The sequence below is a fragment of the Ovis canadensis genome, chromosome 3 (genome assembly GCF_042477335.2).
Source record: "Ovis canadensis isolate MfBH-ARS-UI-01 breed Bighorn chromosome 3, ARS-UI_OviCan_v2, whole genome shotgun sequence".
NCBI lineage: Eukaryota > Metazoa > Chordata > Mammalia > Artiodactyla > Bovidae > Ovis > Ovis canadensis.
The window spans coordinates 169329044-169345510 of NC_091247.1; the positions used below are offsets into that span (position 1 = coordinate 169329044).

At 38.3% G+C, this 16467-nt stretch overlaps 1 protein-coding gene across 2 annotated transcripts in view; it reads left to right on the forward strand.

Moving 5' to 3' along the window:
* The window catches only part of SARNP (SAP domain containing ribonucleoprotein), a 49780-nt gene that overhangs the window by 12041 nt on the left and 21272 nt on the right, over positions 1 to 16467 (forward strand). For both annotated transcript variants that reach the window (XM_069585063.1, XM_069585062.1), the window contains 5 exons: positions 5135 to 5186; positions 6047 to 6120; positions 6562 to 6590; positions 9039 to 9064; positions 10204 to 10272. In XM_069585063.1, the coding sequence (XP_069441164.1) occupies positions 5135 to 5186; positions 6047 to 6120; positions 6562 to 6590; positions 9039 to 9064; positions 10204 to 10272 (250 nt within the window). The remainder of the gene's footprint in view (positions 1 to 5134; positions 5187 to 6046; positions 6121 to 6561; positions 6591 to 9038; positions 9065 to 10203; positions 10273 to 16467) is intronic.

A 16467-nucleotide genomic window follows, 5' to 3' on the forward strand; every position in this document is an offset into this window, starting at 1 on the left:
TCTTCTTTTCTGGTTTACAGTGGAAGAAGGGAGGACAAAGTATTAATGAAAAGTAGATCTTGATTTATTTAAATTATTGCACAAGGTTGTTCATAAACATCTTTTATTTGGAATTTCCCTACAAATGTCTGGCCATCTTATGCACAGCACATTAAAAGCAGTTGAGTCCTTTTTAACATTTTTGCTCCTCTTAGCTGTATTAATCTGATCAATTATAAAGGACAATATGTATACTTGTAAAAAGTCATAAACAGTACATAGAAGAGTATATAAATTGAAAATTAAGGAGACTTCCCTGGTGGTCCAGTGGTCAAGACTCAGCTTTCAATGTAGGGGGCAAAAGGTCAGTTCTTGGTTGGGGAACTAAGATTCCACGTCATGTGGTGCAGCTCCTCTGTCCCCCCAAAAAAAAGAGAAAAGAAAGAAAATTAAATACCTTTGTCTGTACCTCCATCTGACTTCCCAGATGTTTTCAGTATATTCTTTTGGAATATTTTATATGGTGTGTGTATATGTATATGTACATACACGATGCATATTGTTGGTTCCTGATTTTTTTCCCACGTATGGAGATCTTTCTATATCATCATATAATGTCCTTATTTAATTATTAGATGTAAAGACTTCCGTGGCATTCTGGTGGTTAAGACTCCATGCTTCCACTGCAAGGGGCATGGGTTTGGTCTCTGGTTGGGGAGCTTAAGTTCCTGCATGCTGTGTGGCAAGGCCAAAAAAAAAAAATTAGTTATATAGTAGGCAAGGTTCTAAGTGTTTTACATATATTCTCATCTAATCCTCACATCAGCTGTATGAAGTGAGGATAATTATCCTAGTAAGTGGTAGGTCTCTTTTTTTAACTTGTTATACAATAGTACAAGCTTATAAAAAAGTTAAGAGAATACTATATAGACCCCTGTGAACCCGTCACGTAGATTTAGTTGTTAACAACTTAGAATTTTATTATTTCTGGCAGCTAATAGTACTCCATTCTAAAAGTGAATAGTAATTTCACCAGTCTCCTCCTGTTGATGGATATTTAGATTATTCATAATTGCAAAACATGTACTGTACCTCCTTATACAATTAATTTCAAATTTATGCAAGTATGTCCAAAGGATACATTTCTAGCAGGGAATTTGCTGTATTAGAGAGGATATTCCTTTAGTGTTCTATTAGATTTTGTCAAATACTACTGCTTTCTAAAGCCATTTAGTTGTTGCCCATTACAGGAGGTTTTTGTTTAGATAACATGCCTTGAGAAGATGGCCAATGGGATAGCTTTTGGGTTTTTTTGGTCTTCATGTCTGTATTTTTACACAAAATAGTGCAAAATGAGGCAGTTCCTCAAAGGGTGACTTGGAGCCAGAAATTCCATCCTGAGCGTGAAAGTGTTAAGTCTATCAGTCCTGTCCAACTCTTTGCGACCCTGTGGACTATAGCCCACCAGTCACCTCTGTCCATGGGATTCTCTAAGCTTTTTTTAAAAATTATTTATTTGCCTGCACCAGAACTTAGTTGCAGCATATAGACTCTTAGTTGTGTCTTGTGGGATCTAGTTCCCTGACCCAGCTTCCCTGCATTGGCCACTGGACCACCAGGGGAGTCCTGGGCTAGCTTTAAAATAGAGAGGTTTTGGAAACTTACATGGCAAGAAGGATCAATGATCAGTGCAAAGAAATAGAGGAAAACAGTAGAATGGGAAAGACTAGAGATGTCTTCAAGAAAATTAGAGATACCAAAGGAACATTTCCTGCGAAAATGGGCACAATAAAGGACAGAAACGGTATGGACCTAACAGAAGCAGAAGATGCTAAGAAGAGATGGCAAGAATACACAGAACTATACAGAAAAGATCTCAGTGACCCAGATAACCACAATGGTATGATCATCCACCAAGAGCCAAACATCTTAGAATGCAAAGTCAAGTGGTCCTTAGGAAGCATCACTATGAACAAAACTAGTGGAGGTGATGAAATTCCAGTTGAGCTATTTCAAATCCTAAAAGATGATCCTACTCAATATGCCAGCAAATTTGGAAAACTCAGCAGTGGCCACAGGACTGGAAAAGATCAGTTTTCATTCCAGTCCCAAAGAAAGGAAATGCTGAAGAATGTTCGAACTACTGCCCAATTGCATTCATCTCACACACTAGCAGGATAATGAAAAATTATCCAAGCGAGGCTTCAGCAGTGAACCGAGAACTTCCATGTGTTCAAACTGGATTTAGAAAAGGCAGAGGAACCAGAGGTCAAATTGCCAACATCCGCTGGGTCATGGAAAAAGGAAGAGAATTCCAGAAAAACATCCCTGGTGGCTCAGACGGTAAAGCGTCTGCTTGCAATGCGGGAGACCTGGGTTCGATCCCTGGGTTGGGAAGATCCCTTGGAGAAGGAAATGGCAACCCACTCCAGTACTCTTGCCGGGAAAATTCCATGGCCAGAGGAGCCTTGTAAGCTACAGTCCACGGGGTCGCAAAGAGTTGGGCACGACTGAGCGACGTCACTTCACTTCACTTCACTGCTTTATTGACTGTGCCAAAGTCTTGGACTGTGTGGATCACAACAAACTGTGGGAAATACTTCAATAGATGGGAATACCAGACCACCTTCCCTGCCTCCTGAGAAATCTGTATGCAGGTCAAGAAGCAACAGTTAGAACTGGCATAGAACAATGGACTGGTTCCAAATTGGGAAGGGAGTACATCAAGGCTGTATTTTGACACCCCTTTATATGCAGAGTACATCATGTGACATGCTGGGCTGGATGAAGCACAAGCTGGAATCAAGATTACTAGGAAAAATATCAATAACCTCAGATATGCAGATGATAACTGCCCTTATGGCAGAGAGTGAAGAGGAACTAAAGAGCCTCTTGGTGAAAGTGAAAGAGGAGGGTGAAAAAACTGGCTTAAAATTCAGTATTCAAAAAATGAAGATATGGCATCTGGTCCCATCACTTCATGGCAAGTAGATGGGGAAACAGTGGAAACAGTGACAGACTTTGCAGCATATTAAAAAGAAGAGACATTGCTGACAAATGTCTGTCTAGTCAAAGCTATAGTTTTTCCGGTAGTCATGTAGATGTGAGAGTTGGACTGTTAAGAAAACTGAGCAAAGAATTGATGCTTTTGAACTGTGGTGTTGGAGAAGACTCTTGAGAGTCCCTTGGACTGCAGGAAGATCAAACCAGTGAATCCTGAAGAAAATCAGTCCTGAATTGGAAGGATTGATGCTGAAGCTGAAGCTCCAATATTTTGGCCACCTGATGTGAATAACTGATTCGTTGGAAAAGACCCTAGTGCTGGGAAAGATTTAAAGCAGGAGGAGAAGGGGATGACAAAGGGTAAGATCGTTGAATGGCATCACCGACTCAATGGACATGAGTTTGAGCAAGCTCTGGGAGTTGATGATGGACAGGGAAGCCTGGCGTGCTGCAGTTCATGGGGTCGCAAAGAGCTGGACACAACTGAGTGACTGAACTGAGGGCAAGAAGGAAGGTGAAGTAAATACAGTGATATAATTAGCCAGTGTAGGTTAAAAACAGTGAAGTTTGAGAATTTGTAGTTGTCTTGATAATATGTAAAATATTCTCTTGTTATAGAGGGCTTTAATTTTATCAGTGAATTTCTGAACAAGGAAATTGACTCTGTGGGAGAGGTTGTGTTTTTGCTTGTAGAGGGATAGTAGTGGTTAGACTAAAGTATGTACAGAAAGATTCGGGGTCCCTGTAGTTTGGAGAATGTTTTGTGTATGACTGTGAATAGGAGAGAAACTTCTCAGTGAAGAGATGAGATTTCACTTGAGTCTCAGAGTATGATGTGTATTTATTGCTTGAGCTTAATTGTACCTTAGGGAGTTGGAACAGATCTGAAGGAAGTGTCCTCTCAGGTTCCCTTTTTGCCATGAGGTGTACTGATGGGAATGTGGAGGAAGTCATTAGCCTGAGGTTTGGTGAAGAGGACTGCTATTTTAATGGCATTGGACTTCAAATAAAACATTAAACTTCCATGTCCTTTTCAGCCTGAAGAAAATGAGAGGGTTGGGGAAGAAAAGATGATTAGGAAATGGAAAAAAATCAGAAATTTCTTTTAAAAAATCCTTTAAACATTCAAAAGGAGATCTCCTCACTTTGTCTTCCCTTGATATTCTCCAATAAGATAACCTCTGTTTCTAGTTTGATTTTTTTTTTCCCAGCCCTCCTCCTCTGAAACCAGGGCAATTAAATATTGCAGGACTTAGTTATGGTCAGCAGGGGGCTCCCATTGCTTATCTGTCAGTCCAGGGACCTTCAACAAAAGGATGGAGCAGGGAGTAAGTTCCTGTTCCAGAATTGCTTCCTCTGAAAATGCCATTAAACCATTACTACCTTTCAGGGCATCAAATGGGAAAAGTGTCCGGGATATTGGAACAAAAGCCGCCCATGTCTCTAAACAAGGGACCTTAATGAGACTGGTTATGACCCACAGTTTTATGAGAGTTGTTTGGTGGAGGGTTAATGCCCTTCCATTTATCCTGGGTACTTCCGAACTTTGTCTCCCGCCCCTCTGGTCCCTCCGCTTTTGTTTTCTCTTAAACCTTTTGACTAGTAACTTAGTGTGTTTTCCTAATTCAAACTTCCCTTAGCCTTTTTTTCTTGCCACTCCCTTTAGCATTTTTATTTGTCGCACTTTGACTTTTCCAGCTGGAGCTATGGTCCCATGGGAGATATAAGAGATTTGTAAAAGAAGGAAACCAGACCTTGTAGAGCACTCATTAATTGTGATGAAAATTGAGAGCTGGTATTTAAATAACGGTTGGAGGAATAGTCATTAGTCCAGAAGTACATTTAAAGTTCCTAAAAGTAAATGAAATGATTTCCAGTGTCCTTTGAACATTTCCCTCAGCTCAGTGTATTTAACCACAGTTACTTTCTGGTTGCTTTCTTATAGTAAAGTAACTTAGTCTGTTATTTGAACTTTTTTATAAATAGATGACAGTTCAAGGAACTGAAAAATCTGATGGGCTTCATGCTTTTTTGGTCTGAAGGGTGTCAGAGAGATATGGGACAAAGAACATGATTCAGGTGAATTCTTAGACAATTCTAAGGTTTCGGTTTTAGAATATCAGTTTTTTTATTTTAAAAATCTCTTTTCCAGGGCAGCAGAGAAAAAAGTGGTAAAAATTACATCTGAAATACCACAGACTGAGGTAGGTCATTGTTTCAGAAGAGCAGTCTATATATTTCTGTTTCTTACCCTTTATTCTATCTGTGTCATCACTTCAAAATATTTACTCATAGGCAGAAAATCACTATTGACAGTTTTAGGTAGTGATACATTTTTACGCCAGCTACACTTGGGAATATATTTGGGCTGGCATAGTTGCCTTTGAAGCCCTAATCTTTTGTATAGTATTCTGGTCTTAGTGGTAACTCTTTTAAGATGCTTATAACCTGGGATTAGAGTTTGAGAGGATCGTACCTTGAAAGAGATGAAAAGTTAAAAGGGAAGATGTCACTCACCAGTTACTACTAGCTAGCTGATGAGATAGAAATTTCTCTGGATTCTGTATCAGAATCTCTGAAATTAGGTTCCAGTCAAGATCTGTGGGCTTTTTTGTATGTTTAAAGTAGAGATGGCATAGGACAATGCCGCTTCATTTCTGTTTTTTTTTTTTTTTTTGGTATCTCATTTCTAACTGAGAGAGTACACAACTAGTGTTGGAACCAAGCTGTTCCTTTGATCCATTTTCAAAGGTCAACTAAACAGCTTTTGTCTTCTTGGCTTGATGTAGAATGTGGGTCTTATTTTATTCCTTCTCTTTTGTTTTTGAGGACATGATGTAATAATAGTCTTTTTGTGTTTGCTTTCTGGAAAGGGCTGTTGAGTTAAGCCCTGGGATGGATACAACCTGATATCGTCTATGATTGTCAGTATAACTCAGTTTAGACCTTAAGAAATTACTCCTGATGTTCTAAAGATACACATCTCTAAGTGACTTCTCTCTTAAAAGAACGAAACCAGGAATTGAATTTTTCTCTGCCCTTTCTTTTGTCTGTTATCCCTTAGAGGATGCAGAAGAGAGCTGAACGATTCAATGTACCCGTGAGTTTGGAGAGTAAGAAAGCTGCGCGGGCAGCTAGGTGAGTGTTCCCAGCTATTTAGATCTGAGATAGTGATAATATTAAGGTGAGGGGGTGCGGTAGGTTTTAAGTATAGTTTATTTTAAGTAGAATAGAGGCCTTGCTGAAAATAAAGGCTCTCTTGGCTCTGTTCAGAACATGTCTACTGACTGGATGTAGTAGCTGTAGATTGGATTTTATTAACAAGCAGGGGTTTTGTAATAGGAAAAAGACAGGAACTGAGTGTTACTCCCAGTTCTGATAAGGCTACATTTTAGTTTATTCTCTGGACTCTTGGTGAGAAAGAGAGTCAACTGAACCTCTTTCATGGAGTTGTTAGAATTAGCTAATGATTGCAAGGCTTGAGATCACAAGCAAGAAGTGCCATATGTACACTTGACACGGATACAAACCAGGAGTGTGAACAGCTTCCTAAAATTTAGCTTGTTTTTCTTTCTACAGATTTGGGATTTCTCCAGTTCCATCAAAAGGTAAGAATATAGAGTCTTCTGAAAAAGTCATCTTTATATTTTTACTTTTTTGGCACAACAGATTTTATTTCTCCAAATTAAGGTAAACTTACTAGCTCTGGCAGCCTTTAAGAGGTTGTTATATTCACCTCTTTGGTTTAGCTAAAGCCATTTTCAAGCCTTTCCGGGCAATTTAGAGAAGGTACTAAAGTTTGAGAGAATAAGAAGCAGTACCAACGTTTGTTTTCCTTTTCTTGGATATGTTCGGAGAAGATTCTAGTACCAGCTTTATTCTGGTGTCTCAAATCAGCATATAATTATTATGTACCTGTCCAGTGTTGTATTACCTAGTATGAGTGGCAAGAGGAAAAAGTATCTTTTATCTTTTAAGAATTTACAAGGAAATAATCTTGGTTATGCTTAAAGATTTAGCCACAAGGATTATATCACTGTATTATTTATAGTGATCAATAACTGGAAACAATGTAGTATACAATAGAGAACTGGTTAAGTAAATGTGTACCATAGTACAGTTAGAAGACCATGAAGATGTTTAAAATAATACTGTTTAAAGTTGTATCTGTTCCATTTGTCAGGAAAGTGGGAAAAGCAAGTTATAAAATATTTGTAGTATGTTCCCATATCCCAATACAAGTACATGTATGGATAGGAAAAAAGATTAGAGGGATATATAATAAGTTGATAACATTCATTGTCTCTGGTTGGTGGAATTTAGAATGACTTCTTTTTGCTTGTCTCAAGTTTTTAAATTTTTTACAGTGAACATGTATCTGTAATAAATTAAGGGAAAAATGTTACTCTTTTTAAAAACAACGTACTTATTCTGAGAGACTTTAAATGTACTTGCCAGATAAAATACAGACTTCCTAGTGGCCTAGTGTTTCAAGTCTGTTAAGAAAATGTCCTCTAAAGATCCTGTAGAGTTTCACTATGACTTTTAAAAGACCAGCAAAATTCTGATCACTGTGGCTACATGCTTTAAAAACAAAATATTTTCTGACATTTCATTGTTATCAGGAGAGAGATCATAGGATTGGTAATGGAATAGCAGAAGTTGATATATTTAATGGTGTTATTTGAAGAAAGACTAAAGGTAAAATTAATGCTTAGCCGGTAAAGGAAAGTTGACCAATAAAATAAAAGGAAATAATTATTTTATGAGTGAACATAAAAATATGTAAATAGTTCCTAGTACGTAGGTTATGGTAAAAATCGAGTCCAGGACTTTCCTGGTGGTCCAATGGTTTGGGATCCCCCTGCCAGCACAGGGGACGCAGGTTCCATCCGTGGTCCAGAAAGATTCCGTATGCAACGAAAGCCCATCTGCCACAACTCCCGAGCCTGTGCACCCTATAGCCTGTGCTCCACTACAAGAGAAGCCACCGCAAGGAGAAGCCTGTGTACCTCAGTGAGGAGTAGACCTGCTCACTCACTGCAGCAGCAAAGACCCAGTGCAGCCAAAATGAATGAATGAATGAATGAATGAATTTTAAAAATTAAAAAAAAAACAGTTGAGTTTATACTTGAAATTTACAGTGGAAGGTTAGGGAGCCAGTTGCAGTATTGAGATTGCTTAAACTAAAATTCTGAAAAGTTTCATGTAAGTAATTATTGACTAGAATAGGTTTGAGTCGCTGCACCTTTGTCTAGATATGTCTTTCTCTTTAAACAGCTCTATTGAGCTATAACTCATATATCATCCAACTCATCCTCTTTAAGTATATAATCCAGTGTTTTTAAAATATATTCAGGTGGTTGTGCAGCTATCATCTTAGTCTGATTTTAGGACGTATTCATCGCCCCCAAAAGAAACCCCATACCCATTAGCTTTTCTCATCTGCTTTTTCTGTCCTCACAAGCAACCAGTAAGTTTTTTCTATATATGTTAGTTTGCCTTCATATAAATAGCATCATACAATTCATGGTCTTGGAGTGACTGGCTTCTTTCACCTCACATGATGTATTCCAGGTTTATCCCTGTTTTAGGATTTCTTTTTGTTGTTGGGTAATATGATGTTGTACTGATGTGTACTGTGTTTTATCTGCCCCTCAGTTGACTGTACAGTTGGGTTGTTTTCACTTTTTGGCTACTATGGGTAATGCTGCTGTGAACTTTCATATACAAGTTTTTATGTGGTTATGTGTTTTCATTTCTCTAGAGGTATATACGTATAAGTAAAATTGCTAGGTCATATGCTAAGTTCTATGTTTAACTCTTCGAAGAACCGCCAGACTTCTCCACATTGGCTGTACTATTTTATGTTCCAAGTGGCAGTGAATGCAGATATGGTCTCTATGTGTCATCTCTGCCTTTTCTTTAACTTTATTAGATAAAGGACATTTTTCCTATATATGATTTTTATCCTATCTAACTTCATTTCAAGACTGTCAGCTTTCTTTATGACTTCTAAGAATATAAAATAAAGCTTTTTTTATTTCTTTCTTTAGGCCTGTCGTCTGACACCAAGCCCATGGTAAGAAATCGTTTTTTTTTTATTTTAACCTTAACTCTATACAGTTAGTTTTAAGTTAGGGATTTCCTCCTCCTCTCCAGATAGAGGAAACAGGTCATATGAATTTGGTGACTTGTTTTCAGTACAGTGTTTTATGTTCTGAATAGAATGAATTGTTTGAGGTACTGAGAGGTCAGGAAAATTCTTGCATCTTCAGAGTCATAAACGTCTTCCTTCCTACCACCCCTCTTAAGAAAAAATGAATAGATTTTGTTAGCTAGAGGATAATCCATAGAACTTCTGTGGTAGTAGAGTTTTAGACCTTACCCAGTGGCTTTTGGATAATGTCTAACTCTTAATTACCAGAGGAGAATCTGTGGAAGCAACTTACGAGTTCTGTCTGTAGATACTGGTCGTTTTCAACACTACCTGTTAAATACCAGAGAGTAAAGACTAGGATAGTATGTCTTCTGGACTATTATGACCTGTCAGCATGCTTAGAAAATGCAAACAGATGCTGTGAAATATGTTTTACTTTATGAAATCTTGCTCTTGGAGTTACAGTTCAATAATTAAAGTGAAGGTGAAATGTTTTAGTAGTAGTAGTAGTTATTAGCAGTGGTAGTAGTAAAGGAAATGTCCCAGATATCCTTATATCATCTTATATATCAAGGCTTCCAAGAAAAGGAAGTAAGAAAATTGAGTTGGGTACTGGTAGTGCGTTTGTCTTCTGAAGAATGAAGAGCTTCAGCAATAGTTTCTGTTTGCTAGGAGATCGAGTTAAGAATTACCTGCAAAGGCTTGATATAGAAATTAACAATTTTGAACTGTGAGTGATGGACTTGTTTAGAGGTGATGATTTAGACATTTGTTTGCTTTTTCAAGCAGTGTTTGGCTTACTTTGATCTTAAACCCTCCTTAGGCTTTTGCCACCTTTGATGAATGAAGGAGGCAGGGCTAAATCTCTCACTGCATTCCAGGAGAGGTCTTTTAATAATTAGTGGCATGAATGAGTGCTGCTTAGTTTCCTAATTTGGCACATAGGGTATCTTTGATGTTTTATAGGCTTATTTGAACTCTTAGCTTTGGATCATAGTTTGTACCTCTGTGTTTTCTGTTTTGATTTTTTTTAATATGTTTTTCCCCCTATGTTTTTGTAGGTTAACTTGGATAAGCTAAAAGAAAGAGCTCAAAGGTTTGGTTTGAATGTCTCTTCAATCTCCAGAAAGGTAAGATACTATTTTTGCAACATTAGAGCAGCTTGGGGCTGCATAGGTTGGAAATGACTGTCCTAAGAACTGGCTACTCAGCACTTTATTTAATGCAGTCCTTTGACTATCACCTCCTCTCACTATTGATTACAATTTGGGAATTGTTTTGCAGAGTTGTTTTTCTCTAGATGTTGTTTGCATAACTTCCACACTGGCTGTTAGAACAAGGTCTGTATTTTCCTTAGTTAAGATGTTGGATTCAGTGATGTTACATCTGCTTTAACTTCTGATATAGGTATATTAGAAATTAAATCAGGGGAAGACAGTCTTGTCATTAGGCAAAGATACCTGAAAATAAAATTTGGAGGTTCTATAGAAAAACACTGAGAAAATTACTTTATTCTTTCTACCCTTCTGCTAACTGACACTGTTTAGTTTAAGCAAGATGACTTTGTTGACACCATGCCCTGTGAAGTGATCAATTCTACAGGACCTTGTTGTGTTTGGAGTTTTGCTAGGCACATTAGAGAAAATGCTAGAGCGAGTAGTCTCTTATTAATCTTTGTTTTGTGAGGATGAGAGCATATTTCTTGGTTGTTGAGGTGATAGTTGGATTAAGGGAAGTTTATTTTAAATCATAAAAACCATCATTAGAAAAAAAATATTTCCCACTCAAGTATGGAAGCATTTAGCTCTCTAGAAATCCGTTGGAAAAAACTGATCTGACAGTAGTTATACTTTTGCTCAGAAAAAAAGCTGAGCATATAAAAGTTGTGTCCCAATGGGACTCATAACCTTGAACACAACTGTGCTTCATCTTCCTTTCCTTTGGGTTACATTTTTTATGTTTACCAGAAATACAACATCATGTCTTTTTGCCCAACTTGATGCTGAGACCATAGGTATTCAGTAGGAGTATTTGGTGGTTTGCTGCTGCTGCTGCTAAGTCGCTTCAGTCGTGTCCAACTCTGTGCGACCCCATAGGCTTCCCACCAGGCTCCCCCATCCCCGGGATTATGTGGACTGAAATAAGGGAGTTGAGAGGGAGGCAGAATATATAATTCTTAAACCACATATAGCTTAATTGGGAAGAGTTATTGTAAACCAAAAGTCATTTGTGTTTTGTTAGATGGTCAGGGGGAAGGGTGCCTTGTATCTGTGGCCCTGATTTTCATCTTGTCTCCTTTTGTATATGAGGCCTCGGTATCTGAGAATCTCAGCAGTAATTGCACTCCTCTGGGGATTTGGATTAGTTTGTGTGTTGGAAGGCAGAGGTACAAAAGATACCCACTGAACTGAGATGGTATCATGATACTGAAAAATGAAGCAGCTGCATATAATAGGTGAATTTGTTTATTATAGGGTAACTTACTTACAGGTAAGATCAGGTAGCAGATAGGATAAGGTAGCATTTTGCTACCTGAAAGTATTGGCAGCTGTACTTTACACTGTGGAGGGGCTGTTGGGGCTTTTTTTGTATTTAGTTAACCCAAGGTTTGAGGGTATATGCTTGGAAACAGGAAATATATTTCCAAGTCAGGGTTATAAATGGGTAACTAGTTTCATGAATGCCGAGAATACGTCGTTGAAGGCCTTCATTGTTTCAGAGACTAAATAGCACAAAGACCAGCTAGACCTCATGATCATTAAACAATATTAACTACAAAGTCCTTGGTGACAGAGAAGAGATTGACTAAACAGTATAGTCTGGGTAGGGTCAGTGGAAGGACAGGAGGAGCTGACTGGATCCAAAGTGGCATCAGTTATGCTAACAGCCATACATTATATGTTCAATCAAAATTAACAAAATTGGACATTGTATCTCCTACTACTCAGTCCATATAGACCCATTCCTGAAAGGAATTTGTGTGTTGCTCTGTGCTGTCCACCTAGCTTACACAAGGATATCAGTCTTTTCCCTTCTCTGGAATCTTTCTCTATATTTGACCTATTTTCAGCCTCCACAGGATGCTGAGTAAAACATGAAAAGATATATTTATTAATTTTGAGCAAATTACTGAACTTCTTCATTCCTCATCTATAAAACTAGGAGCAATACCTAATACCATGTTGTGGAGAATAAATAATTGTAATAAATAATTGCAGTTCCCTAACATAGTGACACTTTGACCCTCAATATAAACTGTAGTTTTCTTCCTTAGTTTTCAGTTCAGGTTTTGAGTCAGTTAACTTCTGTGTTTCAGTTGATCATTGATAAGATTTTAGTTCCCATTTTAAATTCTAAGGAGTTAAAATGAGATAATGGTAATTGGGAGAACTCTGTATGAGCTCTTTTCTAACATTCATTGTCACGCTTTTGTTTTAGAGTAGTGCTTCCCAAATTCTGTGGTGAAAGTCTAGATTTTAAAATTTTCCCATTCATTGCAGAGAGGTACTTTTGTGAAGTAAAAATGTCAAAGACATGTTAAATTTCTTTGGAAGTTTTTAAATGGTTTCTGAACTTACTACAGGCTGGTAACAGTTTGGGGGTCAAGCATTAGGAGGCAGACTACATTTTGAGTAGCACTATCCTAGAGTATATCTGGTTTCTTCCGAGGACCACTTTTCTTGGAAACTTGTGACTTTCTGAAATGTTCTCTTTGAGTATAGATTCCATTAGCATTGATCATAAATCTTGATTTTCACAATTATCCTATTAGCAGTAGTTTGCTCTAATTTGCCTCATAAATCAGTAAAATGCCCGAGAAAATGTCCTTGCTGTTTTTTGCTGAGCACCACTGTTCTATAGAACTTTCTGTGATGACAGAAATATTCTATGCAGTGTTGTTCTATTGAATAATCTGTTATCTAATACAGGCATACCTCAGAAATATTGTGAATTCAGTTCCAGACCACCATAGTACAGTGAATATTGCAATAAAGTGAGTCACAAATAAGTAGTGTACATACCTAAAGTGAAAAGTACTTTATTGCTTTAAAAAAGTGCTATCATGAAGGAAATATTAAATGTGGTTTAACATTTATATAATAAAATATAAATCATATGCTGTGTGAAGTTGTCAGTTCAGTTCAGTCCCTCAGTCGTGTCCGACTCTTTGCGAAACCCATGGACTGCAGCACCCCAGGCCTCCCTGTCCATCACCAACTCCCAGAGTTTAGTTAAACTTATGTCAATTGAGTTGGTGATGCCATCCAACCATCTCATCCTCTGTGTCCCCTTCTCCTCTCGCCTTCAGTCTTTATTGGGCACCTACCGACCTGGGGAGTTCATCTTTCAGTGTCCTATCTTTTTGCTTTTTCATGCTGTTCATGGGGTTCTCATGGCAGGAATACTGAAGTGGTTTGCCATTCTCTTCTCCAGTGGACCACATTTTGTCAGAACACTCTACCATGACCCGTCCGTCGTGGATGGCCCTACACGGGCATGGCTCATAGTTTCATTGAGTTAGACAAGGCTGTGGTCCATGTGATTAGATTTGTTAGTTTTCTGTGATTGTGTGTGGAGTTGTAGACAAATATATTGCTCGGCAGTTTCTTAAAACAACAATGAGGTTTGCCACATTGTTTATCTGTACTGTGCAGTGCTGTTTAATAGCTTTCCTACAGAATAAATTCTTTCAGAATTGGAGTCAGTGCTTTCAAACTGCTGCCTTATCAACTAAGTTTATGTAACATTTTAAATCTTTTGGTGTCATTTCAGCAGTATCCACAGCATTTTCACCAGGAGTATTTTTCATCTCAAGAAATCACTTTCTTTTTAAAAAAAGTTTGTTTATTTTGGCTGTCCTGGCTCTTCATTGCAGCGCCTGGGCTCTTTGTTGCTGCTTGAGAGCTTTTTCTAGTTGTGGTATGCAAGCTTCTCATTGTGGTGGCTTCTTTTGTTGCAGAGCACAGGTTCTAGAGTGTGGGCTCAGTAGTTGTGGCACACCTTAGTTGCCCCAAAGTATATAGGATCTTAGTTCTTGGACAGGGAATTGAAGCCGTGTCCCCTGCATCAGCAGGCCGATTCTTAACCACTGAACCACCAGGGAAATCCCGAGAAACTGCTTTCTTTGCTCATCCATAAGCAACCCCTCATCCATTCAAGTTTTACCAATTTTCTGCAATTCAGTCCCATCTTCAGGCTCCACTTCTAATTCTGGTTCTTTAGCTGTTTCCACCACATCTGCAGTTAACTTCCTGTACTGAAGTCTTGAACTTCTCAAAGTCACCTATGAGTGTTGGAATCAACTTTCTCCAAACTCCTGTTATGTTGATTTTTTTTTACCTCTTTCCATGAATCAAAATGTTCTTGATGTCATCTAGAATGGTGAATCATTTCTAGAAGGTTTTCAGTTTGCTTTGCCCAGGTTTCTCAAAGGAATCACTACATGTGGCCTTATGAAAAGAATTTCTTAAGGCTTGGAAGTTGAAATTATTCCGTGATCTGTAGGCTGCAGAATGGATATTGTATGAGAGGGAGTGGAAACATTAATCTCACTTTACATCTCTGTCAGGGCTCTTGGGTGACCAGGTGCATTGTCAAGGAGTAGAAATACTTCGAAAGTAATCTTCTTTTCTGAACAGTAGGTCTCAACAGTTGACTTAAATTATTCAGTAAACTATGTTGTAAGCAGATGTGCTGTCATACAGGCTTTGTTGGTCTATACACAGAACACAGGCAGAGCCCCAGGATTTTCAGAATGGTAAATGAGTATTAGCTTTAACGTAAATTCACCAGCTGCATTAGCCTCCTAACAAGAGCGTCAGCCTGTCCTTTGAAACTTTGAAGCCGTTAACCTCTTCTCTAGCTGTGAATGTCCTAGATGGGATCTTCTTCCAATATAAGGCTGTTTCATCTACATAGAAAATCTATTTGATGTAGTCAATCTTCATTAATTGTTTTATATATATATATATATATATATATATGGACAGTTTGCTGCAGCTTCTACATCAGCATTTGCTGCTCCTTGCACTTTTATGTTATGGATGTTGCTCTTTCCTTAAAGCTCAGGAACCAAGCTCTCTAGCTTCAGAATTCTTCAGCTTTCTTACCTGTCTCAGCAGCCTTCATAGACTTGAAAAGCGTTAGCACTTAGCTCTGGATTAGGCTTTGACTTAAGAGAAGGGGACGACAGAGGATGAGATGGCTGGATGGCATCACTGACTCGATGGACATGAGTTTGAGTGAACTCCAGGAGTTGGTGATGGACAGGGAGGCCTGGCGGTGCTGCAGTTCTTGGGGTCGCAAAGAGTCGGACACGACTGAGTGACTGAACTGAACTGATAGCTTTTTATCTTCTAGCCAGACCACTTGAATTCTTTTTTTCACATTAGCAATAATGCTGTTTTGCCTTTTTATTCTAATGTTCACTGGAGTAGCACTTTTAATCTCCTTCAAGAACTTTTCCTTTGCATTCACATCTTGGCTAACTGTTTAGTATAAGTGGCCTAGCATTTGGTCTGTCTAGCTTTTGGTCTGTCTAGCTTTTGACATGCCTTTTTAACTTTTGATTTAAAGTGAGATGTACAATTCTTCCTTTCACTGGAACACTTAGGCACCACTGTAGGGTTATTAGTTGGCCTAATTTCCATATTTCTGTGTCTCAGGATATAGGGAGGCCCAGGAAGAGAGAGGGAGACGGAAATGGCCATGGCCTGTGGGTAGAGCAGTCAGCGCACACATATTTACTAAGGTGACTGTCTTATCTAGACATGGTTTGTGGTGCCCCAAAACAGTTACTACTGTAACATCAAAGATCTCTGATCACAGATCGCCATAACAAATATAGTAACAATGATAGAAAGGTTTGAAATGTAAGAATTACCAGAATGTGACACAGACATGAAGTGAGTGAATGCTGTTGGAAAGATGGCTCCAGTAGACTTGTTTAACACAGGGTTGCTGCAGACCTTCAGTTTGTGAAAAGTGCTATCTGTGAAGCACAGTAAAGCAAAGCATGATAAATAAAGGTATGCCTCTATACTAGTCAGTAGTCACATGTAGTTATCACCTGAAATGTCGTTACTGTGACTAGGAACTGAATTTTTAATTGTTTTAAATATAAATAGCCACATGTGCATTGGACAACTCAAGTCTATCTTATATCTCCCACACAGCTTTCATACTTGAAAGTAGCATAGAGATCCTTTATCAGACCACTTATTTGGACCACTGTTTCCATTGCCCAGAATTTTTTAGTACTTGTAGAATATAAGCAGTTTCAGAGTGAATTTGTAGGAGGAGAGAAATTAGAGGAAATGGAATGA